Raw genomic sequence first — 26880 nt, 5'->3', positions numbered from 1 at the left:
CGGTAGTGTGATGCCTCCAGCTTTGTTCTTTTTGCTTATAATTGACTTGGCAATGTGGGCTCTCTTTTGGTTCCATATGAAGTTTAAGGTGATTTTTTCAGGTTCTGTGAAGAAGGTCATTGGTAGCTTGGTGTGGATAGCATTGATTCTGTAAATTACTTTGGGCAGTATGGCCATTTTCACGATATTGATTCTTCCTAACCATGAACATGAATGTTTCTCCGTTTGTCCTCTCTTATTTCGTTGAGCAGTGGTTTGTAGTTCTTCTTGAACTACAAACATCCTTTGTTAGTTGTATTCCTAGGTATTTTATTCTCTTTGTGGCAATTTTGAATGGCAGTTCATTCTTGATTTGGCCCACTTCAAGTCTGTTATTGGTGTATAGGAATGCTTGTGATTTTTGCACATTGATTTTGTATCCTGAGACTTTCCCGAAGTTGCTTATCAGTTTCAGGAGATTTTGGGCTGAGATGATGGGGTCTTCTAAATATACAATCATATCGTCTGCAAATAGAGAAAATTTGACTTCCTCCTTTCCTAATTGAATACCCTTTATTTCTTTCTCTTGCCTGATTGCTCTGGCCAGAACTTCAAATACTATATTGAATAGGCATGGTGAGAGAGGGCATCCTTATCTAGTGCCAGATTTCAAAGGGAACACTTCCAGTTTTTGCCCATTCAGTAGGGTATTGGCTGTGGGTTTGTCATAAATAGCTTTTATGATTTTGAGATACATTCCATTAATACCTAGTTTATTGAGAGTTTTTAGCATAAAGGGCTGTTGAATTTTGTCAAAGGCCTTCTCTGCATCTGTTGAGATAGTCATGTGTTTTTTGTCTTTGGTTCTGTTTATGCAGTGAATTACATTTATAGACTTGCGTATGTTGAACCAGCCTTGCATCCCTGGGATGAAGCCTACTTGATTGTGATGGATAAGCTTTTTGATGTGTTGTTGCAATTGGTTTGCCAGTATTTTGTAGAAGATTTTTGCATCTATGTTCATCATGGATATTGGCCATGATGAAGTTTTCTTTTCTTGTTGAGTCTCTGCCAGGTTTTGGTATCAGGATGATGATGTTCTCATAAAATGATTTGGGAAGGATTCCCTCTTTTTGGATTGTTTGGAATAGTTTCAGAAGGAGTGGTACTAGGTCCTCTTTGTATGTCTGGTAGAATTCAGCTGTGAACCTGTCTGGACCTGGGCTTTTTTTTGGTGTCTAGGCTATTAAAATAGCTGCCTCAACTTCAGCCCTTGTTATTGGTCTATTCAGGGCTTCAACTTCTTCCTGATTTAGGCTTGGGAGGATGAAAGTCTCCAGGAATTTATCAGTTTCTTCCAGGTTTACTGGTTTATGTGCATGGAGTTGTTTGTAGTAATATCTGATGGTGGTTTGTATTTCTGTGGAATCAGTGGTGATATCCCCTTTATCGTTTTTTATTGCATCTGTTTGATTCTTCTCTCTTTTCTTTTTTATTAATCTGGCTAGTGATCTATTTTGTTGATCTTTTCAAAAACCAGCTCCAGGATTTATTGATTTTTTTGAAGGTTTTTTGTATCTCTATCTCCTTCAGTTCTGCTCTGATCTTAGTTATTTCTTGTATTTTGCTAGGTTTTGAGTTTTTTTGATCTTGCTCCTCTAGCTCTTTCTATTTTGACAGCAGAGTGTCGATTTTAGATCTTTCCTTGCTTCTCATGTATGCATTTATTGCTATATATTTTCCTCTAGACACTGCCTTAAATGTGTCCCAGTGATTCTGGTACGTTGTGTCTTCATTCTCATTGGTTTCAAAGAACATCTTTATTTCTGCCTTCATTTTATTGTTTATCCAGTCAACATTCAAGAGCCAGTTGTTCAATTTCCATGAAGCTGTTCGGTTCTGAGTTAGTTTTTGAATTCTGAGTTCTAACTTGATTGCACTGCAGTCTGAGAGACTGTTTGTAATTATTTCCATTCTTTTGCATTTGCTGAGGAGTGATTTACTTCCAATTATATGGAGTAGGTGTGATGTAGTGCTGAGAAGAATGTTTATTCTGTGGATTGGGTGTGGAGAGTTCTATAAATGTCTATTAAGTTTGCTTGGTCCAGGTCTGAGTTCAAGTCCTGGATGTCCTTGTTAATTTTCTGTCTCATTGATTTGTCTAATACTGACAGTGGAGGGTTAAGGTCTCCCATTATTATTGTGTGGGAGTCTAAGTCTCTTTGTAAGTCATTAAGAATTTGCTTTATGTATCTGGGTGCTCCTGTATTGGGTGTGCATATATTTAGGATCGTTATCTCTTCTTGTTGCATTGACCCTTTTACCATTATGTAATGCCGTTCTTTGTCTCTTTTGATCTTTGTTGGTTTAACGTCTATTTTATCAGAGGCTAGGATTGCAACTCCTGCTTTTTTTTTGCTCTCCATTTGCTTGGTAAATCTTCCTCCATCCCTTTATTTTGAGCCAATGTGTATCCTTCCATGTGAGATGGGTTTCCTGGATACAGCACACTGATGGGTTTTGACTTTTTATCCAATTTGCTAGTCTGTGTCTTTTGATTGGGGCATTTAGCCCATTTACATTTATGGTTAATACTGTTATGTGTGAATTTAATCCTGCCATTTTGATGCTAGCTGGTTATTTTGCCCGTTAGTTGATGCAGTTTCTTCATTGTGTCAATGCATTTTACCATTTGATACATTTTTGGAGTGGCTGGTACTGTTTGTTCCTTTCTATGTTTAGTGCTTCTTTCAGGAGCTCTTGTAAAGCAGGCCTGGCAGTGATGAAAGCTCTGAGTAATTGCTTGTTTGTAAAGGATTTAATTTCTTCTTCACTTATGAAGCTTAGTTTGGCTGGATATGAAATTCTAGGTTGAAAGTTCTTTTCTTTAAGGATGTTGAATATTGGCCCCCACTCTCTTCTGGCTTGTAGGGTTTCTGCCAAGAGATCTGCTGTGGGTCTGATGGCCTTCCCTTTGTGGGTAACCCAACCTTTCTCTCTGACTGCCCTTAGCATTTTTTTCTTCATTTCAACCCTGGTGAATTTGACAATTATGTGCGTTGGGGTTGCTCTTCTTGAGGAATATCTTTGTGGTGTTCTCTGTATTCCCTGGACATGAATATTTGCCTGCCTTGCTAGGTTGGGGAAGCTTTCCTAGTAAATATCCTGAAGAGTGTTTTCCAGCTTGGATTCATTCTCTCTGTCACATTCAGGTACACCTATCAAATGTAGATTAGGTCTTTTCACATAATCCCATATTTCTTGGAGGCTTTGTTCGTTTCTTTTTCCTCTTTTTTTCACTAATTTTGCTTCTCGTTTTATCTCTTTGAGTTTATCTTCAACCTCTGATATCCTTTCTTCTGCTTGGTCAATTTGGCTACTCAAACTTGTGTATGCTTCGCAAAGTTCTCGTGTTGTGTTTTTCAGCTCCATCAATTCATTTATATTCCTCTCTAAGCTGTTTATTCTCATTAGCATTTCATCAAACCTTTTTTCAAGGTTCTTAGTTTCTTTGCATTGGGTGAGGACATGATCTTTTTGCTCAGAGAAGTTTGTTATTACCCACCTTCTGAAGCCTGTTTCTGTCAATTCATCAGACTGTTTCTCCATCCAGCCTTGTTCTCTTGCTAGTGAGGAGTTGTGATCCCTTGGAGAGGAGAGGCATTCTGTTTTTGGGTGTTTTCATCCTTTTTGCGCTGGTTTCTTCCCATCTTTGTGAATTTATTTACCTATGGTCTTTGTAGTTGGTGACTTTCAGATGGGGTCTCTGAGTGGACGTCCTGTTTGTTGATGATGAAGTTATTTCTTTCTGTTTCTTAGTTTTTCTTCTAACAGTCAGTCCCCTCTGCTGTAGGACTGCTGGAGGTCCACTCCCGACCCTGCTTGCCTGGGGATCACCTGCAGCAGCTACACAACAGTAAGGGTTGCTGCCAGTTTCTTTTTCTGCTATCTTTGTCCCAGAAGGATACCCACCAGATGTCAGTCTGAGGTCTCCTTTATGAGGTAACTCTTTGGTTATACGGGAGTTGGGGAGCTGCTTGAGGAGACAGTCTGTCCTTTATAGGAGCTCAAGTGCTGAGTTGTGAGCTCCGTTGTTCTGTTCAGAACTGCTGGGCAGGTACATTTAAGTCTGTTGCAGCAGAACTCATAACCGCCTTTTTTTTCCCAGGTGCTCTGTCCCAGGAAGGTAGGGCTTTATTTATAAGTTTCTGTTGTGCTGTTGCCTTTTTTCAGGGATGCCCTGCCCAGCAAGGAGGCAGACTAGTCACAGTCTGCCAGCAGAGGTGTTGCTGAGTTGCTGTAGGCTCTGCCCAGCTGCCGTGTGAACTTCCCTGTAGTCTTGTTTATAGCCATATAGTTAGAACTGCCTCAGCAGTGGTGGCCCCCCTCTGTAATGACAGACTCTCTCTGTGATGGCAGACGGCCTCAGCAATGGCGGGCTGCCTTGGTAATGGCAGACTGCCTCAGCAATGGCAGACCACCTCGGCAATGGCAGACCACCTCAGCAATGGCGGACTACCTCGGTAATGGCAGGTGCCCCTCCCCCACAGAGCTAGACTATCTGGGGTTCAGCTGTGCTTGCTGTGAAACTCTCAATCCAGAGTGTTTCAGATTGCTGGACTTTGTGGGGGTGGGACCGGGTGAGCCTGATCGCCTGGCTCCCTGCCTCAGTTCCCTTTTTTTCAGTTGAACGGGCGACTCTGTCTCCTAGGCGTTCCAGTCACCCGTTGAAATGGTGCCTGGATTTGTGTGAGACCCGCTGCGCCAGCTGAAATAGCTGCACTGGAGACTCATGATGCTTTTTCGCCCAGGAATCTCCTGACCTGGCTCCCTGTTTCAGTCCCCTTTTTTTCAGTTGAACAGGCGACTCTGTCTCCCAGGCGTTCCTGTCACCTGTTGAAAAGACACCTGGATTTGTGTGAGTTTTTGTGCGGACACCTGCTGCCGGCTGAAATAGCTGCGCTGGAGACTTGTGGTACTTTTCTGCCCAGGAATCTCCTGGCCTGGCTCCTGATTTCAGTCCCCTTTTTATCAGTTGAGTGGGCGACTCTGTCTCCCAGACGCTCCAGTCGCCAGCTGAAACAGTGCCGGGACCCCTGTGAGTTTTTATGCAGAGACCGGCCGCTCTGGCTGAAACAGCCACACTGGAGACCTGTGGCGCTCCTCCGCCCAGGAATCTCCTGGTCTGTGGGCAATAAAAATCCATCTGGAAATGTGGCAACCACTCACCCTCTGTGCTGTCGCTGGGAGCTGCAATCCAGCGCTGCTCCTACATGGCCATCTTGGATCCGTCCCCAATATTTCTTTTTTCTTCTGTTTATATTAACTCACTGCTTCACCTTTTCTTTAAAACTTAAACCTTTCAACTATTGTCATCCCAAGGAGGTGCATGACCCACAGTGTACTGGTGCTGCTTTTCTTTTTTACCCCATTTCTATTCGTTCTCTCTCCTCTTGGAGTCGGAGTCTCACTCTGTTGCCCAGGCTGGAATGTAGTGGTGCAATATCATGACTCACTTCAGCATTGGTGTACACCCATGCTCAAGAGATTCTCCTACTTCAGCCTCCTGAATAGCTGGAACTACAGGTGTGCCACCATAGCTGCCTGTTTTTTTTTTTTTTTTTAGAGATGAGGTCTCACTATGTTGCCCAGCCTGGTCTTGAATTCCTAGACTCAAGCAGTCTTCCTGCCTCAGCCTCCCAAAGTGCTGGGATCATAGATATGAGTCATCATACTCAGCTGGCATTCTCATTTGTAGTATAAATACAATAATATCTGCTTTTACTGTTTTACATATGTGTAATAAATGTAAAATTATAAAATGTATGAGAAAGCACTTTGAAAAGATATAGAAGCTCAGTCTTGAAGCAAATAGAGATAGAGTCTTTGTGCTTGAAGGAATGGTTGGAAGAATCCTGGAGCTATAACTGTTGTCTTCTTTTCTCTGATAGCAGCCCTAGAGGAATCCTGTTGAACTGCTAAAACTTCTTAGGGCATGATTTGCAAATTGTTAACTGGATCCAGCCTTTTTTTTTTTTTTTGGAGAGGGAACTGAGACCCAAAGAGACTGGGTGAATTAATGTCAAGCAGCTTATAAAAAAGATTTTCCACTTTGCCTCACTTTGTTTTGCATAATGGTTATAATCGGTTTATTCTAAACAACCTGTGATTTTTACAGTGTAATCTGAAACTCTTCTTGTAACTGACATTGTGATGATTCCCCAATATTCAGTCCACCTCAGATGATCATTCTGTCTCCAAACCAGTAATATTACTCCATTCCTCATGGCAGTGTTTGGTTCAGGAATGAGCATGTGATCCAATTCTGGTAAGCAAGAGGTAGTTCAAGGAAACATTTTCTTTCTCTTTAATGAGTCCCAGAATAAAACAGTTGCCACATAATACCTGAATTGGTCTTTTGTTAATAGTCTAAAGAAGAGGCCCAAGAATGGAAAGTGGAAACATGACAATAACTAGTCTACATTGAGCTATATCAAGTATCCAGGTCAACCAGCTTCCCTAACTTTGTGCTCCCTGTTATAGGACAGTAAATTTTCTTACTATTTTGTGGCTTAGTTATGGTTTTCTGATACTTATAGCCAAAGCATCCTAACTCTTACTGACACTTGGTGTTTTTTCATTATTGAATATTGTGTTTTATACAAAATTATGGATGTTTAAAACATAAGATGATTGGTTTTATGACATTTATGTGACTGTTAACTTTTCCAAGGTTGTCTACTCTAAAATAAATTTGTCTGACTCCCTGATTATCTTTTTCCTCCCATTTTTTCAAAACTGTATCTTAAGGTCTCTTCTGCTTTTTTCAGTCCTTCTTTCAGTGAGCTCAAATTTCTTAATTCAACTATTCACTTTATGTGCATGACAGCATACATAGTTTTTCAGTCTCATATTTTTCTTAATCTCTGGTTCTACATGTTCAACTACCTGTAGATCATCTCCTTTTGTGACTTATTGTAACTTCAGGGTTAATAGGCCACACATTGGATTCTTCACTCTCCCATCCACTCTACTTCTGGAAAAAAATTCATGCAACTCTCCTTTCAAAGTAAGCCATCTTGCTGCCTGTGAAGGTGTATCATCACTGACACATTGAAACTTTATTTGAGGGAATTCATGTTCAGCCTTTTGTAATTTGAAAAAAATATAATTTGAAGAATCTTTTTTGAGAATAGTAACAACCTATGGTTCAGGCTTAATAATTTGTACTTTTTGGGTTTTTAAAGAGTCTATCTCAGGACATTTTTTTGTTTTTTTCTTTCTTTTTTTTGAGATGCAGTCTTGCTTTGTCCCTCAGGATGGAGTGCAGTGGTGCGATTTTGGCCCACTGCAACCTCCACCTCCCAGGTTCAAGAGATTCTCCTGCCTTAGCCTCAGGAACAGCTGGGACTACAGGTGTGCACCATTGCCTGACTAATTTTTTGTATTTTTAGTAGAGACAGGGTTTCACCATGTTGATCAGGCTGGTCTCAAACTCCTGACTTCAGGTGATCCACCCGCCTCAGCCTCCCAAAGTGCTGGAATTACAGGCATTAGCCACCGTGCCCGACTGATATTTTCTGTCTCTTACTTCGTGTAATTTTAAATATATCTTTTGTCGCTTTCATCAGTGAAGCAGACTTTTAATTTCTTTTCCATTTTCATGTTTCTTTCTTTCAAATTTCATGGTCACCTTTTCCTTTCTTCCAGTTGCACTTAGTCACTCTAGAATTGTCATTGACTCATCTTTTTCCTCTATTCTCCTTGTTCAGTCTATTATATGTTTCTTTAGAACATCTCATATTTTTTACTCTCCGCTTTTCAATATGGCAGACACTCATCATCTCCTGCCTGGGTTAGTGTAATAGCCTCTTAGCCAGTGTTTTTTTCTCTACTTTTTATTCATTCTTTTTGCCAGACTAAGTTTACTAAGTTACTGGTTTAACTTCTATGTACCTGACACACTGGAGGTACTTGGTATACGTAGAAGGAATGATAAATAATTCTCCTTTGCCTACCAAATCAAGTCCCAGACTTATTTAATTGGCTTTCCAGAGCTTTCATGATCTGGTCCATTCTACATGTTTAATATTGTTTGCTTTTGCTTCCTAACAAGCATCTTCCATTCTATTTTAGACAAAATTATTTGTTGCCATTAGCATAATTCTTAGTTCTTTCTGCCTTTTGGTTTTGTTTTCTTCCACATCCCTTCCGACACTTGAAATGCTTTCTTTCAATGTACTTGTACTAAATAGGATTGGGCCAGGAAACAGATGGCACATTGGAATGGGTAATTGAGAAAAGATTAATGAATAAGCTCTTTACATAGCTGTAGACAGAAGTAAGGAAAACCAACAAAGGATGGTGAAGCACCCCACAGATAAAGTAGTGGGAGAATGATTAACACATCTGTACCTGAAGGGGTAAGGGAATTAAGCAGATACTGGAATCTGGAAAGAACTGTAGCTATAGCTGTAGAAGAAAGCCACAAGGAAGAAGCTGTGACCCTTTTTTTTCTTTTTCTTTTTTAAAGAGATGAGGGTGTCAGGGTGGGATTTTTTTTTTTTAAGAGATGGCAGTGGGGGATGGGGGGTGGTTGCTGTGGCACAATCATCGCTCACTGCAGTTTTGAACTCCCAGGCTCAAGTGATCCTCCCGCTTCAGCTTCCTGAGTAGCTAGGACCAGAGGCATATACCATCATGCCTGGCTTTTTTTTTTTTTTTTTTTTTTTTTTTCATTGCCCATGCAAGTTTTGAACTCTTGGCTTCAAGCAATTCTCCAACCTTAGCCTCCCAAATCATTAGGATTAGCTGTGATCTTTAATAAAGATATAAAGCTATTGCTAATTTGTTGTCAGTAGGGAAGGAGCTGGTGAAATATCTCATTTCTTTCTCTTCCTAGCCTATTGATGTGCTAGTACCTCCCACAGATTTAACCTAATTAGGAGCCAGAAGGCAGAGAGTTTGCTGTACCCACAGAGATCAGCCACATAGAGCACAGAGCAGTGTGCAGAAAGGGTGGGAAGTGAATCAGGAGTGACAGATGGAGGATATCCAGTATACTACTCATTCTACAAGGCCCAGCTCAAGGTCTACCCACTTCATTCAAACTTTCGTTCATTACTTTGATATGTGCTAATTGTTCTCCTTATACCAGATGCCAGTTTGTTTGCCTGCTTTTCTAAGAACAGAGCCCTGTCTCTTGACTCACTTGGTTACTTTAGCAATCATTTTATGCAGTGTACATATCCAAAGGTGGTACGTGCACTAAGACCAATGAATTCTTTCTCCTGGATTTTGAATTTGGAGTTAGGATATACTTGGGTAAGTTTCTCCCTGGGTAGATAAGCTGTAACATGTAGAACTTTGAAGGTATTGGTAGCCCTGTTTTCTGCTGCTCCTCTTTCAGATTCCTTTTGGGTTTTCTCCTGTCTCAGTTGACTTTATTTCTCAGCCTTCTATACTGGCTTCTTCTCTAATCAATGAATTTTCCTTAGCATTAAGTCATTTGCCATCTCCTATCCTCTAATAACTCTCTAAGTAATAGTACCTGTTTACAGATTAAATACCATTTTAAAACTATAAAATAAATGTTTTTATTTTGGGAGAAATAGAAAATACTAATCATGTAATAAAGAAAATAAAAATTTCCTATAATCTCACCACTCTAATGAATCAACTTATTTCTACAAAAGAGTCAAAAGTTTGTTATTTATCTAGTTCTTAAGACCTTTAAAAAATGAAGTAGTCAGGATTTTTTAAAATTATAATTTAAGTTCTGTGGTGCATGTACAGATCATGCAGGTTTGTTACGTAGGAATACATGTGCTATGGTGGTTTGCTGCATCCATCCCCCCGTCATCTACATTAGGTATTTCTCCTAATGTTATCCCTCCTCAATCCCCCGACCCCCTGCTCTCCCTCCCCTACCCCCTGGCCCCCTGACAGGTCCCAGTATATGATGGTTCCCTCCCTGTGTCCATGTCTTCACATTGTTCAACACCCACTTATGAGTGAGAACATGTGGTGTTTGGTTTTCTGTTCTTGTGTCATTTTGCTGAGAATGATGGTTTCTAGCTTCATCCATGTTCCTACAAAGAACATGAACTCATTCTTGTGATTGCATAGTTTTCCATGGTGTATATGTGCCACATTTCCTTTATCCAGTCTATCATTGATGGGTATTTGGGTTGGTTCCAAGTCTTTGCTATTGTAAACAGTGCCACAATAAACATGCTTGCGCATGTGCCTTTATAATAGAATGATTTGTAATCCTTTGGGTATATACCCAGTAATGGGATAGATGGGTCAAATGGTATTTCTATTTTTAGATCCTTGAGGAATCACCACACTGTCTTCCACAATGGTTGAACTGATTTACACTCCCACCAACAGTGTAAAAGCATTCCTATTTCCCCACATCCTCTCCAGCATTTATTGTCTCCTGATTTTTTAATGATTGCAATTCTAAATGGCATGAGATGGTATCTCAATGTGGTTTTGATTTGCATTTCTCTAATGACCAATGATGATGAGCTTTTTTTCATATGTTTGTTGGCTGCATAAAGGTCTTCTTTTAAAAAATGTCTGTTCATATACCCAGTTTTTGATGGGGTTGTTTTTTTCTTGTAAATTTATTTAAATTCTTTGTAGATTCTGGATATTGCCCTTTGTCAGATGGGTAGATTGCAAAGATTTTTTCCCATTCTGTTGGTTACTGGCTCACTCTAATGATAGTTTCCTTTGCTATGCAGAAGCTCTTAAGTTTAATTAGATCTCATTTGTCTATTTTGGCTTTTGTTGCCATTGCTTTTGATGTTTTAGTCATGAAGTCCTTGCCTATGCCTATATCATGAATAGTTTTGCCTATGTTTTCTTCTAGGGTTTTTTATGGTGTTAGGTCTTGTGTTTAGATCTTTAATCCATCTGGAGTAAATTTTTGTATAAGGTGTAAGGAAGAGATCCAGTTTCAGCTTTCTGCATATGGCTAGCCAGTTTTCCCAACACCATTTATTAAATAGGGAATCCTTTCCCCACTGCTTGTTTTTGACAAGTTTGTCAAAAGATCAGATGGTTGTAGATGTGTGGCATTACTTCCGAGGCCTCTGTTTCTGTTCCATTTTTCTATATATCTGTTTTGGTACCAGTACCATGCTGTTTTGATTCCTGTAGCCTTGTAGTATAGTTTGAAGTCAGGTAGCATGATGCCTCCAGCTTTTTTTTTTGTTGTTGTTGTTGTTGTTTCTTAGGATTATCTTGGCTATGCAGGCTCTTTTTTGGTTCCATATGAAGTTTAAGGTGGTTTTTTCCAATTCTGTGAAGAAAGTCAGTGGTAGCTTGATGGGATATCATTGAATCTATAAATTACTTTGGGCAGTATGGCCATTTTTGTGATATTGATTCTTCCTATCCATGAGCATGGAATGTTTTTCCATTTGATTGTAGTCAGGATTTTTAATTGCACACTGATTTAATCAGCAAAGGAATTCATGGGAAGGGTATTGGTCATCTCAGACTTGAAAATTGTTTACAAACAAGGGAGACTATGCAGTATCCAAGACCACGGCATAAAACCAGCTTCCACTCCTAAATGTTGTATACCACAGCTTATACCATCATTCCTGACTATAGTGAATGCTGCTACTGCTGCTGCTGCAGTGCTATCCCTGTCACCCATGGAAGCTTAAAGTTACTATACTGTCTACCAATAGATGAGTTTGCAATAGTCCTTGTTTTTTGTGATAACTAATCCAATATTCAAGACAGGTGCATCTGATTAGCAGAGCCTGACCTTGTGCTTATAAAGCTGGTACCTGGCATCTTTGCTTCTCTGGTAGATAGTGGGCTCTTATATTGTAGAAAAACTGCCACAGCCTACCAGAGAAGCAAAGATGCCACGTACTAACTTTATTAAGGGAGTTTAGATACTGTGTAGCCAAGACCAAAAATCAGATTCTTGAGTATTTAATATGATCAATATACACAGAAGGACAGCACAAACAATTGTACACCAATTCAAAAGTTGATATTTCAGGATTTTAATGTGTTTCATTGGTATCTGTGAAACTCAGTGAACATATAACTTCACAAATGAAGACTGCTTTTACATTCTTCAATTCTATTCTCTACAACACTGCTAGTTATTTTTCTAAAATGCAGATCTTGTTATGTCATTCTTCTACTCAAAATCCTTCAGTGGTTAATTCCCATTTTTAAAAATAGAATAGCATTCAAACTCTTTAGCGTGACCTACAAGTCCTTCTCAATATTTGAATCCTGCCAAATTTCTAGCAACTACCAATATTCTACTGTCCCCTGCAATAACACATTAGCTCCAGTCATATCTTATTGGTTCTGTTTCCCTGACAAATACCATGCTCTTTCATGTTTTTGTGGCTTTGTGGATGTAGAACCTTTTGATTGAAATACCTATACCCTTTGTTGTCTTTTTTTGTAAATTTATCTTTAAAGATTCCGTTCAAATACCACCTTTGCATGTAATGCCTTGTTAATACCCTCAGTTTCCCTCCTTATATTTCTTATATATTCCCCTAACATAGCACTCATTACATTGTATTGTAATTATTTTTTACATAATTATTATTATTAGAGCCTAATACATTTGGGAATTGAGATTTCCTTATGATTTTATCTCTGAAGCTGTTTGTTGAATAAATAATGAAAACACTGTACTTCTGGTTAGTTGATTTTGTTAGTACACTCCTTTTAAGATCCAAGGTCATGGAGTCTATCTCTGTATGATTGATTAACTTTGCCTGATCCACAACCACAGATTATATTCCCACCTTGGCTAATTTTGCAAGGGAATTAGGGAAAATAGACTTTAATGAACCAATAGTATTATCTTGACATATGAAATACAACAAATTATAATTACAGGCTTAAGGATGAACTTTGAAACTGTCAGGAAAATACCTTGTTTTAGTGAAATATGTGTACTGAATTTTCTGTTTGATATGTTTCTTATTAAGGAACTAAAAAAAGTAGCCTCAGACTTGATAAAGTCGAAAGTCACACGTCAGTACAAGATGGGAGAAGAAAACATCAATCTAACAGTTAAAGAACAAAAATTTCAGGAACTTCAAGAAAGACTCAACATGGTATTTTATTAAGTGTATTTGTTTATAAAATTAGTATTTTCAGTAAAACTTATGAGAATTTCAGGATTGTAACACAAAAATATTCCTTTTTTGCAAAGTCAATATGCATAAAGGTATTATGAATCTTTTCTTTTTATTAAATAATTTTTGCTGTGGACTTTAGAGACACTAACATTTGGCTAGAACTATTTTATTTCTACTTGAATATGGTTTTGAGTAATCTTGTGGTACAGTGGTGTCTCAAATGAGAAATTTTGTAGTTTTTAACATTTACAAGTTTGCACCAACCTACATTGGGTATATAATATCTTCTTCAGTTCACTGAAGTCACTGTTTCAACCACAAACAAATGTGGGTATTTTGGGCCAGGTGCAGTGGCTCACACCTGTAGTCCCAGTACTTTGGGAGGCCGAGGTGGGTGGATCACTTGAAATCAGGAGTTCAAGACCAGCTTGGCCAACATGGTGAAACTCTGCCTCTACTGAAAATACAAAAATTACCTGGGCATGGTGGTGGGCATCTGTAAAGCCAGCTACTCGGGAGGCTGAGGCATGAGAATTGGCTTGAACCTGGGAGGCAGAGATTGTAGTGAGCCAAGATCACACCACTGCACTCCAGACTGGGTGATAGAGCAAGGCTCAGTCTCAAAAACAAAAACAAAAACAAATGTGGGTACTCTGGGGGTAGTAATAGGTCATAACACTCCAATATTTGTTTAATACTGAATTGAATGTAGAATTTGCTAAATTTTATATCATAACGTGAAGACTATTCAAATTTTAAAGCAATTGGAATTAAACGAGAAGATTAATGAAGAGATTGCCCATATTCAAGAAGAAAAACAGGTAAGCAATTTTAAGATATTTGGAATCCAGTAAATATTCTAAAAATCAGATAAAATGTGAAAAATTAATTGGAATCATACATAGCAGGCGCTCCGTGAATGTGTATTAAATGTACACATGTATACTTTTTAAAATCAGTCTTAATATACATGTTTAAAAAACCTTAGTTTTTTTCCGTGTTACAGTAGAGCAGTGGTACCCTAGCAGATAGTTACTGAAGTTTATTTATGTGTAGTACATACTTTTTCCGGACATTGTACTGTCATTTGAATCTATTTGATGCTTATAATTATTCCATTTCTAAAAAGATGTGTGAAAGAATATTCTTCCTGTTTCTTTTTTCTCTTCTACTTTTCTTCCATTTGACTCTGAATGTATACCATGACATCCTAGCCCATTATGACATTTTATAATATTATACCTCATATGACATTTTAGTAGTGATATATTTACTGTTGTAGGGGAGTGGTGGCAAGCCAGCAAATGTTTATTTTGGTTTTGAATTCTTCACATGTGTCTTAGAAGTCACAATTTATTCCAAAAAGACATTGTTAATTATTTGAGGGACTCTTGGAAATAATGTAATAGAAATTATTTTAGATACCATTAGAAGTGCCATTAGTTTAATATAAAGTGTTGAAATCAAACTATAAATACAATGAGTTAGGAAACTGGAAAATGTATGTGAAGAATTAGCTTAGAAACATACCTACTATCTTAAAACTTTTAAATTGATATATCATATTTGTGTATTTTCAAAGGATATCATCATTTCTTTCCAACATATGCAGCAGTTACTTCAGCAACAAATTCAAGCTAATACTGAAATGGAGGCAAAATTGAAGGAGCTAAAAGAAGATAATCAGGTTATATTTATCAATCTCTCTATATATGTTTTAGTATATATTCATCCAATTAAATTCCCCTGTTTAGTTCATTCTTCTGTCTAGTTTTATGGAGATCATTTTGAATTCTAAGGGTAAGATATTGATTTCCTTCATCAACTTGTTTTCAGTATCTAAAGTAATGAACATATATTATTCAACTTTATGTCACTAGTGAAATGTTAAATTTTATCAAGTATCTGACTTCATTTTACAAATGAAAAATCCACCCTGTTACAACAGAATGAATAGGATTTTTTTTTATATACTAGAATTCTGGTCACTATCCAACACTGAAAATAAAAGGTGAAAATGTCAACCGCAGTTTAAGAGACATTCAGCCTGCTCTCAGAAGTTTGGGGTAGATCTCTCTTCACAGTAATATGGTAAAATTGGCACTGTTACCACAGCAATCACCTCATCATCCTCTTTCTAATATATATAAGAAAATGATTGGGGAGGAGAAGACTTTGTTGGCCATTGATAATTTGGGAGTGCAGGGTTCAAAAAGAAACGCCTTTTCTCTTACATCCGCAGCAGAGGTGGGTGCATTTCCCCTTATGAAGCTAAGTGAAGAAATGTACAAGAAAATCTCTTGTAGGGATTGAGATACAAGAAGGGGAGACTGCCATTTGTTCCCTGGTTAGATGCTTGAAATGCTTTAGAAAGTTGAAGGTCCACTGTAGTTTTGCCAGTAGAGTAAAATGTAATTAAGTTCATGTGGAAGAAGTTGGCATTTGTTTGTTTGTTTCTTTTTTTTTTTTTCTTTTGACATGGAACCTTGCTCTGTTGCCCAGGCTGGAGTGCAGTGGCATGATCTCGGCTCACTACAACCTCTGCCTCCTGGGTTCAAGCGATTCTCCTGCCTCACCCTCCTGAGTAGCTGGGATTACAGGTGCCCACCACCACACCCAGCTAGGCATATGTTTCTTGAATTTGGAAAGTTTACCAAGACATATCAACTGATGTCCAGTTTGGTCTATAAGTTTCAAAAAAGAAAGTTTTTGGAGTAATCTTGCCAATGGGGCTTGAAGTATATTATTCTTCAAAAACCTTAGTGGTTCTTTGGCTTCACATGATGGAACCATGGAGGTTAGTGGAGGAGCAGGAACTGCCCTCTATGCCACTGGGCTAAGAGATGGGATGTCCAATTCAGAAAAGGGGTTGGGGATATGTTCTAATGGGGTGGCCAGTAGCAGACATTTCTATCCTTATGAAGGGGTTCTTGGTAGCAAAGGAGACAGGGTAAAGCTGAACATTTCCCATGAAAACTACAATTACCTCCCACATAAAAACTACCATCAGTCGAGGCCAGGGCCAGTTTCATGAGTATGTGACCAGTGCACTTGCATCATAGGGACCCACACTCAGAAGGGCCTCTTGCTTCAGGTTTAATGTTTCATGGTCAGTGTCTTAAAGATTTTATTTTGAGTTTACATTTTGTAAATGAAGCCTAATGGAACAATGGAGCATGTGCCAGGGGCTTGGATCCTCAGCTCAGGTATCGTCTTGTCTCCAGTATCTCCCAGGACTGGTTCTTGGCTTTTGGCTCCTCCACCCTCTGGGGACCTAGGTCCAGCTTTGCCTTCTACTCCCTGTTCCTGTCCTGCCACTGGTGCAGTTTGACTGGCTCACATTCACAGGGACCTTTACTCTTAGGTTGGGGTGTAGGTGCAGGCAAGGAGGGCCTATGTTGGGTGCATATGCCCCACTGTATTTTGGGGTGAGGCATAACAACAGTTGTCTTTGTTGCATGTTGGCAGTGCCTTAAAATGTTAGGCAGGTGACTTGGGAGTCTGCGGGGAGGATGAGTCCCTAGTCCAGGTACTGAGTGCATACCTCCTGGCAGTTGCAGTTTCCTCAGAGTCACCCATTTGCCACGGGTTGTGGTGAAGGGACCATGGGAAGGGAATATTGACTTCCCCACCCATGTCCAGGACGTAGTACATGGATCTAGCAGCTGACAGGTCAGGGAACCTGGTAGTTGGCAGCTCTCGCTTGTGCTGAGTTGTGTGATGAGGCCCTTAGGCACCTATGAGGGTCTACATTTGCCTGGCGAGTATCCCCAAGCCTAGAGGATCATGATATTAAATAGAAAATAAAAAGCACCATGACAAATTGAAAGAGAGAGAGGGGCTGCAAAGAAGAGAAAAAGTTTTATATTTTAGTACCGTTATCTAGTCCTAAAAAGTACTATTGAGTAGCACTTCTTCCCCTGTGTTTTTCTTACCAGGCCCAACAAATTATGTAGAGTCTGTCATTGAATGGAACCGAATTGAGCCTGAGCAATGCAACATTTATTAATATCTCCTCACCATTGACGTTCTATGGCTTGTCATGTAACAAAAGTTCTGCCTTCCTTATTTCTCTTATGTGTCCCAAATACTATAGGAGAGGGAGTGAGAGGTGGTATCCTAGCGTCAGACCTCTCCCTTCTTTTAATCCCTTCACCTATTCCAATAAACGACTAGTAAAAAAAAAGTCTCTGAAAGTCCAGCTATTAGCAAGTCCCTACCTCCCATCTCCCCTGCCCACTCTATAGTTAGATAACTGGAACTATTTCTCCAATATGTTGAAACTTCTCCCAAGCAACATACGATATAATTTAACTAGGTTGTTTATGAATAGCTGTTAACAAGAGCATCTTCTAATCCAAATAAATGAGTTGAGAGTTTTAGGGCAAACAAAAGATCAAAGATTATCTAATCCAACCGTTTCATTTAATGAAAAGAGAGACCCAGGAAATATAGGCAGTGTAGTTCAAAGCCTCATAATTAGCAGCAAAATTAGGATTAAATATATTGTGATTTGAATCCAGCACTATTTCTATAACATACTGTTATTTTTCCTAGATCTGTGAGAGCTTATCTAGCAATTTTGTTAGATCAGTTATACTAAGATCTTAATTCTTAACTTGTCCCTTCGTGAGCTCTGAGTCCAATACTTGCATACTGCTGAATTTTACAGAGCCTATATATAGTTATGTGTTTGTCTGAGTTAATGGTAACTCTAAATATAACTTCAGGATCTTTTGACTATGACTGCCAATCATTAAATAATCAAATGTCTCTTTTCCCCTCAAATGCCTTTCTCTTTGACTGCCGCAAGTATTACCTGAGCCTTGATAGTACATAGAGAAACTAGATTTTATGCACTTAAATTTTAAAGTATTGTCAAAAACAGGATAGAATTGTCAGGTTTTTATTTTGATAATAAAGATGATTAAGAATGCAAACAAACAATCTATTATTACTATCATTGTATGAAAGAGAACATTTTAACATCAAACATATATTAAAGACATAATCTCAGGATAAAGGATAGTCCTTTATAAGAAAAGGCATTTAATGACCTTATATTGACATTTTTTTTTTTGCTGTGGACTAGTGAATATTTTGTCATGGATCAGTACTTGTCTGCAGACTGGTGTCTGAGAACCACTGAAATATAGCATAACAAAATATTAATGTTGAACTGTTGCTGAGGATTATGCTGAGATATCTCAAGTGTTTTCTTGAGCATTCTCATTCTACCTATACTAAAAGGGATCATTACTCTTGATAATGGCCAACTGTTTTTCAGTGCTCTGCAATCATGCTGTCATCTGTCTTACTTGTCTAGTAGTAAAATTTAGAGCATAGAAAGCTAAATTCTCATAATAGGAAATATTTTATAGTGTGATTTAATTATAGTTTAGTCCAGTAAGCATAGTTATGTTCATATAGTCATAGTATTAACAAGAATAATTTACTTAGTTTTTTCTGAAGTTATATTAATATAGTATTACTAGAATAATTTACTTAGTTTTTGGAAGATTAAAGTATTAGCAAATGGTCTCATTTTGAACTTTCACAATATCTTTTTTTTTTTTTCCAGAGATGGTTTTCAAAAGAGAGAGGCATTTGGATTATCTAAGTTATTGGAGTCATAGTCAAAAGACCCTAGCATTATGTTTATAGTCACCATTAACTCAGAGAAACACATAATTATATATTTATGAATACCATAGGCTCTGTAGAATTCAACAGTACTTAAGTACTGGACTTAGAGCTCATGAAGGGACAAGTTAAAGAGTTGTGGTCTTAATAACAAATTGCTAGATCAACTGTCTTTGTTATCCAGATGAAAAAATACCCCAGATAATTTCCTAATAGAATATACTATACTTAATCTTAGCCAAAAAGCTAAGAAGGAATCCCCGATAGAATATATATATATATATAAACTCCATGGCCTGGTGTGGTGGCTCACACCTGTAATTCCAGCACTTTGGGAGGCCAAGGCGGGCAGATCACCTGAGCTCAGGAGTTTGAGACCAGCTGACCAACATGGTGAAACCCTATCTCTACTAAAAATACAAAATTAGCCTGGCATGATGGCGCATGCTTGTAATCCCAGCTACTCGGGAGGCTGAGGCAGGAGAATTGCTTGAACCTGGGAGGCAGAGGTTGCAGTGAGCCAAGATCACATCATTGCACTCCAGCTTGGGCAACAAGAGTGAAACTCTGTCTAAAAAAAGAAAAAAGAATATAAACTCCATAAGGACAGCAACATTTCCATTGATGTAGTGTAGAAACCTAAAATGGTCCCTGGCACATCATAGTAGCTCATTAAATATTCTTAATGAAAAAATGAACAGTGAATAAACTTATAGTCTTTCCAAGTTTAGATATTACCTGGTCAGGACTTCTAGTTAAACATGTTTAGCCCTACATTACATGTTTTTGAAACTGCAATAAAATGACACTAAAATATCCATAAGGACAAGGAAATGGGGAGGAAACAATAGAAGTACTAAAAAGTACTAAAAAATACCAACCAGATGGACATTTGGCAATTTACTTATCACAAGAGAAGTAGAAACTAAGTCAAAGATGCAGAAATGGTCAGGAATTGCAAGTATCATGTGCCTCTAGAAGTACAGTATGCAACTGAAGCCAAAAACTAGATCTGTGTAAGAAGCCATTGCAACTCCAGTTTCTCCTTCCTACCCTACACAAGTAGACACTGCTCCTCTCCTACTTTGCAGAAGATTGGAGGTTTCTTTTGGAGAATCTGAGGGACAGCTGACGTTTGGGGAGAAAAGGGATCTAGTGGTTTGCTGAAGCCAGCTTTTGCCAGTGGGAGCTGGTTGTTAGATATTAAGGAATTTTGTGAACTGGTTGTTAAACCAATGGTAGTTTGAAATTGACTATGATGTAAATATTTAACTTGAATGAAAATGGCAAATGCTTCAAATCAGGCCTTTTTTTTTTTTTTTTTGGGAGCTAGTTTATCAGTTTACTACTAAAAGTATGATATTGACAACGGGTTGGAAAGTCTGAATTCTGAAGAGTGAGACCTTCCAGTCCAGTATCCTCATTTAGAGGGCAGCTAGCCTAATTCTCAGCCAAAAAAAAAAAAAAAAAAAAATGGAAGATTCCTTTCAGGGGAAACTAAACTGCCCAAGAGAAAAGACTACAGCTGCTACAGTTAAGCTTTCCCAGTGAAATAGCTCAGTCAGATCAAGCCACAGTGAAACCTACCATTTGACAAACTTTCAACCGGCATTTTAATACCTCATTCTTTTTTTTTTCTTTTTTTTTTTTATTGCATTTTAGGTTTTGGGGTACATGTGAAGAACATGCAAGATTGTTGCATAGGTACACATGTGGCAGTGTGATTTGCTGCCTTCCTCCCCTTCACCTATATCTGGCATTTCTCCCCATGCTATCTCTCCCCAACTCCCCACCCCCCACTGTCCCTCCCCTATTTCCCCCCAACAGACCCCAGTGTGTAGTGCTCCCCTCCCTGTGTCCATGTGTTCTCATTGTTCAACACCTGCCTATGAGTGAGAACATGCGGTGTTTGATTTTCTGCTCTTGTGTCAGTTTGCTGAGAATGATGGTTTCCAGGTTCATCCATGTCCCTACAAAGGACACAAACTCATCGTTTTTGATGGCTGCATAATATTCCATGGTGTATATGTGCCAATTTTCCCTGTCCAGTCTATCATCGATGGGCATTTGGGTTGGTTCCAGGTCTTTGCTATTGTAAACAGTGCTGCAATGAACATTCGTGTGCACCTGTCCTTATAGTAGAACGATTTGTAATCCTTTGGATATATACCCAGTAATGGGATTGCTGGGTCAAATGGAATTTCTATTTCTAGGTCCTTAATACCTCATTCTTAAATATGAATAGGTAGTTAAGGATTACTGGACATTTGAAGAAAGTCTCTGGTATGGTTTGGATATTTATCCACCCAAATCTAATGTTGAGATGTAATCCCCAATGTTGGAGGTGCGGCCTGGTGGGAGGTGTGTGGGTTATGGGGTGGATTCCTCATGGCTTGGTGCTGTCCTCAAGACGGTGAATGAGGATAGTGAATGATCTCATTTTCATGAGATCTGGTTGTTGAAAAGTGTGTGGTACCTGCCTGCCCAGCTCTTGCTCCTGCTTTCACGATGTGATGTGCAAGGTCCTACTTCACTTTCCGCCATGAGTAAAAGCTTCCTTAGGCCTTCAGAAGCAGATGTTAGTGCTATGCATCCTGTACAGCCTGTAGAAACATGGGGGCAATTAAACTTCTTTTCTTATAAATTACCCAGTCTCAGGGATTTCTTTAGCAATGCAAGAACAACCTAATACAGCCTCCAATATGAAAAACAGACAAATAGGATAATGAAAAAACCTTGTAGAAGCTAAGAAAGTATATTTGGTTAAAGGGAATATGTTAATCTACAAAACGAGTTTATAAAAAAACTCTTATAGAATCAAAGAAAGCCCTTAAGATAAATATATTAACAGACATAAAAAGTGCAATGGAAAGGTTGGAAGATAACACTGTCTTCCAAAAAGTAGAACCAAAAGACAAAAGGATGGAAAACAGGAGAGAAAGGAAATTAGGGGGGTCAGTTCAAGATGTCTGGTGAGTGTCAGAGAAGAGAGAAAATAGAAGGAGAGGAAATGACCAAATAATTAATACAAAAAAGTTATCCAGGCATGACAGATATGTTTGTCTTTCCCAATACCAATGCATATCATTATGAAATTTTGTACTATACATAAAGATTCTAAAACTGTACAAGAAAGTAGGTCATACACAGGGATTAAGAATGAGAATGATAACATAAGGTTTCAGACTTCTCATTGGCAACACTGTAACGTAGAAGACAACAGAACCATGCCTTCAGATGTTGGGAAAAATTTTATTTCAAAAAAATTTGCCAAGTATTGGTAGAGTAAAGACATCTTCAGACGTACAGCTTCCCAAAAAATTTACCATCCTATGCCTCCCTTATCAAGAAGTAATAGAATGTTTGCTCTACAAGACAAGGGAGTAAACCAAGAACGGAAACTATGGGACCTGGGAAACAGTGACAGAAGTGAAAAAGGGTATCCTCAGAGATAACCTAATTTGTATGCCTGACAGAGATAAGTAGGTCAAAATTGTAATGGAAGGATGGATGTCTCCACAAAACTGAAACTGAGAGAATACCTGAAGTAGGCAATTTCCTTTAGATGGAGTTATTGGGTACAGACAAGAAATGATTGACATTGCTAGTACACTGTTTTAAAAGCATGATGTTCTTGTCATTTATTATTATTAGGATAGAGAATGTGGGTTATTCTCCCATATCTTCTCTAAGATTCTATTTGTCTTCTAAAATACAGTATGTTATCAATAAAAAATATTTGTTAGATTTAGTAATAAGCATCTATTATACACACTATAAATATTTAGAAACTACTCTGTTATTATAGTTATGCACCACATAACAATGTTTTGGTCAATGATAGACCACATATAAGATGGTGGCCCCATAAGATTATAATGGTGGTAAAAATTCCTATCATCTGCTAGCATCATAGCCATCATATTGTCATAGCACAATGTGTTATTCACATGTTTGTTGGTAATACTGGTATAAACAAACCTACTGCACTATCAGCTATAAAAAGGTGTAGCACAGGCCGGGCATGGTGGCTCACGCCTGTAATCCTAGCACTTTGGGAGGCTGAGGCGGGTGGATCACGAGGTCAGGAGTTCAAGTCCAGCCTGACTGACATGATGAAACCCCATCTCTACTAAAAATACAAAAGTTAGCTGGGCGTGGTGGTAGGCGCCTGTAATCCCAGCTACTCAGGAGGCTGAGCCAGGAGAATTGCTTAAGCTCAGGAGGCAGAGGTTGCAATGAGCTGAGATCACACCACTGCATTCCAGCCTGGGTGACAGAGTGACACTTGGTCTGAAAAAAAAAAAAAAAAAAAAAGTGTAGCACATACAATTATATATAGCACATAGCACATAATACTTGATAATAATGACTGTTACTGGTTTATGTATTTATTATACTATACTTCTTATCATTATTTTAGTTTACACCTTCTGTTTATTAAAAAAGTTGGCAGAACATGATGGCTCACGCCCAGTAATCCCAACACTTTGGGAGGCCGAAGCAGGGGATCACGAGGTCAGGAGTTTGAGACCAGCCTGACCAACATGGTGAAACCCCATCTCTACTAAAAATACAAAAATTAGCCAGGTATGGTGGTGCATTCATGTAATCCTAGCTACTCAGGAGGCTGAGGCAGGAGAATCACTTAAACCTGGGAGGCGGAGGTTACAGTGAGCCAAGATTGCACTCCAGCCTGGGCCACAGAGCAAGACTCCATCTCAAAAACAAAAACAAAAATGTTAACTGTGAAACGGCCTCAGGCAGGTTCTTCAGGAAGTATTCCAGAAAAGGTAGTATTATCATAGGAGATGACAGTTCTATGGGTATGATTGCCCCTGAAGACTTTCCAGAGGGAAAACATGTAGAGGAGGAAGATAGTAAGTAATACTGATAATCCTGACCCTGTGTAGGCCTAGGCTAATGTGTGTTTGTGTATTAGTTTTTTTAAAATAATATTTACAGTGGCTTTATTAATAATCATTAAAAACTAGAAACAGCACAAATGTCCAACCCAGAGATGAATGTATAAACAAACTATGGTGCATCAATACAACAGACTATGCAGCAGTAAAAGGGAACCAGCTACTGATCACACAACAAAATGGATTAATCTCAAATGCATTTTGCTAAGTAAAGAAGTCAAACTCAAAAGGCTACATACAGTGTTGTGCTGTGATTCCTTTTACAGGACATTCTCCAAAAGCCACAGTTAGAGAGACCGAGAACAGATTATTGATGGTCAGTGAAGACTAAGGGTACTGCAAAGTGGCCCAAGGGAACTTTTGGGAGTAACAAAACTGCTCTCTGTATCTCCTGGGAGTTACATGGCCATATGTATTTGTCAAAGTGAACAATTGAGGAGGGAAATGGGAGTTTCTATTTAATGGATACAGAATTTCTATTTGAGATGATGAAAAAGTTCTGAAAATGGATAGTGGTGATAGTTGCACAACAGTTTGAATATACTCAGTGCCACTGAAACGTACATCTAAAAATGGTTAAATGGTAAATTTTATGTTACATATATGTATTTTTAACTTTTATTTTAGGTTCAGGGTTACATGCGCAGGTTTGTTATATAGGTAAATTGAGTGTTACAGGGTTTGGTGTACAGATTATTTCGTCACCCAGATAATAAGTATAGTACCTGACTGGTAATGTTTCAGTCTCACTCCACCCTCAAGTAGGTCCTGGTGTCCATTGTTCCCTTCTTTGTGTTTATATGTGCTTAATATTTAGCTCCCACTTATAAGTTGGAACATGTGGTATTTGATTTTCTGTTCCTGTGTTAGTTTTCTTAGGATAATGGCCTCCAGCTCCATCCATGTTGCTGCAAGGGACATGATCTAATCCTTTTTTATGGCTGTGTCATATTCCATGGTGTATATGTGCCACATTTTCTTTTTCTAGTCTACATGGCTGAGCATTTAGGTTCATTCCATGTCTTTGCTATTGTGAATAGTGCTGTGATGATGTACCTTAGTTTTTGACCAAAAAGTTTAAAAAGGAAGAATTTAAAAATAGAAAGCTTATAGAATAAGGATATAAAGAAAGAAAACATTTTTGTACAGCTGTACAATCTGTGTAATTTAAGCTAAGTGTTATTACAAGAGTCAAAAAGTTAAAAAAATGAATTTATAAAGTCAACTAAGTTTGATTTATTATTGAAGAAAGAAAAAATTAAAAGGAAAATTTAGTGTGCCTAAGTATACAGCATTTGTAAAGTCTATGTTAGTGAATAATAATGTCCTAGGCCTTCACATTCACTGACCACTCCCTCACTGACTCACCCAGAGCAACGTTCATGGTAAGTGCCTTATATAGTTACATGTATACCATTTTTAATCTTTTATACCTCATTTTTACTGTACCTTTTCTATGTTTAGATATCTTTAGTTATAAAAATACTATTGTGCTACAATTACCTATACTAGTCAGTGCAGAAAGATGCTGTACAGGTTTACAGCATAGGAACAATAGGCTATATCATATAGCCTACATGTATAGTAGGCTATACCATCTAGGTTTGTGTAAGTATACTCTGTGATGTTCATACAGTGACAAAATCACCTAATGATGGAATTCTCAGAACATATCTCTGTCCTTAAGCAACGCATGACTGTATATACCTATAAATTAAGGAACTGTTACTTTTATAAAAATATTTATGTTATCCTGAAATAGAGGCAATCAAAATAGGTATTCATTGGGTGCTCTTAAAATGCATAGCTTCTTATAAGCAAGAGGAGACTCTCCATGTTAAAACTGTAAAATGCTTATTAGATATGTTGCCATGATTTTACATAATTTATCTTTGCATATTGATATCTTAGATGTAATTGAGAACTCTCTAAATAGATGGAGTACTGTGAATAATATGGAATTCAAACGAGATGGATTTATATATGTAATATGGAGAGTAAGAAAGACTTTTTTTTTTAAAAAAAAAGGCAGATGACAGAACAGTATGTATGATATGGTCTCATCTGTATTTAAATATATATATATATTTTTTTTTTACATACTTTTATGCTTATATAGACAATTTCTGGAAAGATATACAAGAAACTGCCAAGGTGGTTACTTGTGGGGAGGAAAACTGAGAGGATAACTTTACCTTTTTCTTTTAATATCCTTCTGTGTGGCTTGACATTTTTAACCTGAATGTACATAGCTTTATAAACAAAGATTACAGATGTATTAGGCATGTAGATAGGTGTTCTATCACTATCTTTTTGTAAAAATTTACTTGGGTTATCAGCAGACATTGGAGAAACCTAATAATATTGATGACACTGATTTAATAGCTTTAAAAACCTAGTCTTAGAAAACACGTGGTAGTATTTTTACTCTATAAGTTTAGTTTTTGGGAGGGAGAGTGTGGTGGTGATTCTGTTAGTTCAATGAAGTAATTAAGTTAATATGGTAAATATTTAAGTTATGCTTAAAAAGTGTTAATTTGAAATTAAAATTAAAATTGTATTTAAGAGTTTTTCTAGCCAGTTAATTTCTAAAATAAACAGATAATAGAAAAAATGTTCTGTGGTAGTTAAATTTCTTTAGTTGAGTTAGGTTGGATTGTGCTACATTTCATACTTTTCAGTGCTGTACTTTATATTACTTTTTCAGAACATTAAAACTTATGCAGTGAAACTGAATAATGGCAATGTTTTTATACCCTTTTATAGCCATTTCTTTATCATAACCTCCCCCTATTCTCTGTTAGCTAAACTATAAGCACCTTTCCATTAATTTATGAAAATTATAGTTGAGATAGCACATTATCACTGATCTGTATGGCACTTTCAGCATGTTAGAAGCAAAGTTCCAAGCAACATAAAACACATCAAAATTCATTAATGTGGTATTGATTATTTTTTGGATAATTAATTTTATTGCAGACCCTTGAAAGAGATAATGAGCTGCAAAGGGAGAAGGTAAAAGAAAATGAAGAAAAGTTTCTTAATCTTCAAAATGAGCATGAAAAAGCACTAGGAACTTGGAAAAGACATGTAAGCTTATTCAATAGTAAAATATTTTAAATAGTTTTAGACATGTAAAATAACTGTAAATGCTAAGAAAATACTGCACAAATATTAGAGGACTAAAA

The 26880-nt window shown here is 37.8% G+C and overlaps 1 protein-coding gene across 1 annotated transcript in view; it reads left to right on the top strand.

The window, feature by feature from the left end:
* Window positions 1-26880, top strand: part of CCDC73 (coiled-coil domain containing 73) — a 162988-nt gene that overhangs the window by 98767 nt on the left and 37341 nt on the right. The window contains exons 10-13 of the mRNA XM_017514250.2: window positions 12972-13100; window positions 13886-13945; window positions 14707-14811; window positions 26672-26782. Coding sequence (XP_017369739.2) covers window positions 12972-13100; window positions 13886-13945; window positions 14707-14811; window positions 26672-26782 — 405 coding nt within the window. The remainder of the gene's footprint in view (window positions 1-12971; window positions 13101-13885; window positions 13946-14706; window positions 14812-26671; window positions 26783-26880) is intronic.

This window comes from Cebus imitator, unplaced genomic scaffold (assembly GCF_001604975.1).
Source record: "Cebus imitator isolate Cc_AM_T3 unplaced genomic scaffold, Cebus_imitator-1.0 Scaffold521, whole genome shotgun sequence".
In the NCBI taxonomy this organism is placed as follows: Eukaryota; Metazoa; Chordata; class Mammalia; order Primates; family Cebidae; genus Cebus; species Cebus imitator.
Note: the sequence above shows the minus strand (reverse complement) of the source record. Positions and strands in the feature narration are given on the sequence as shown.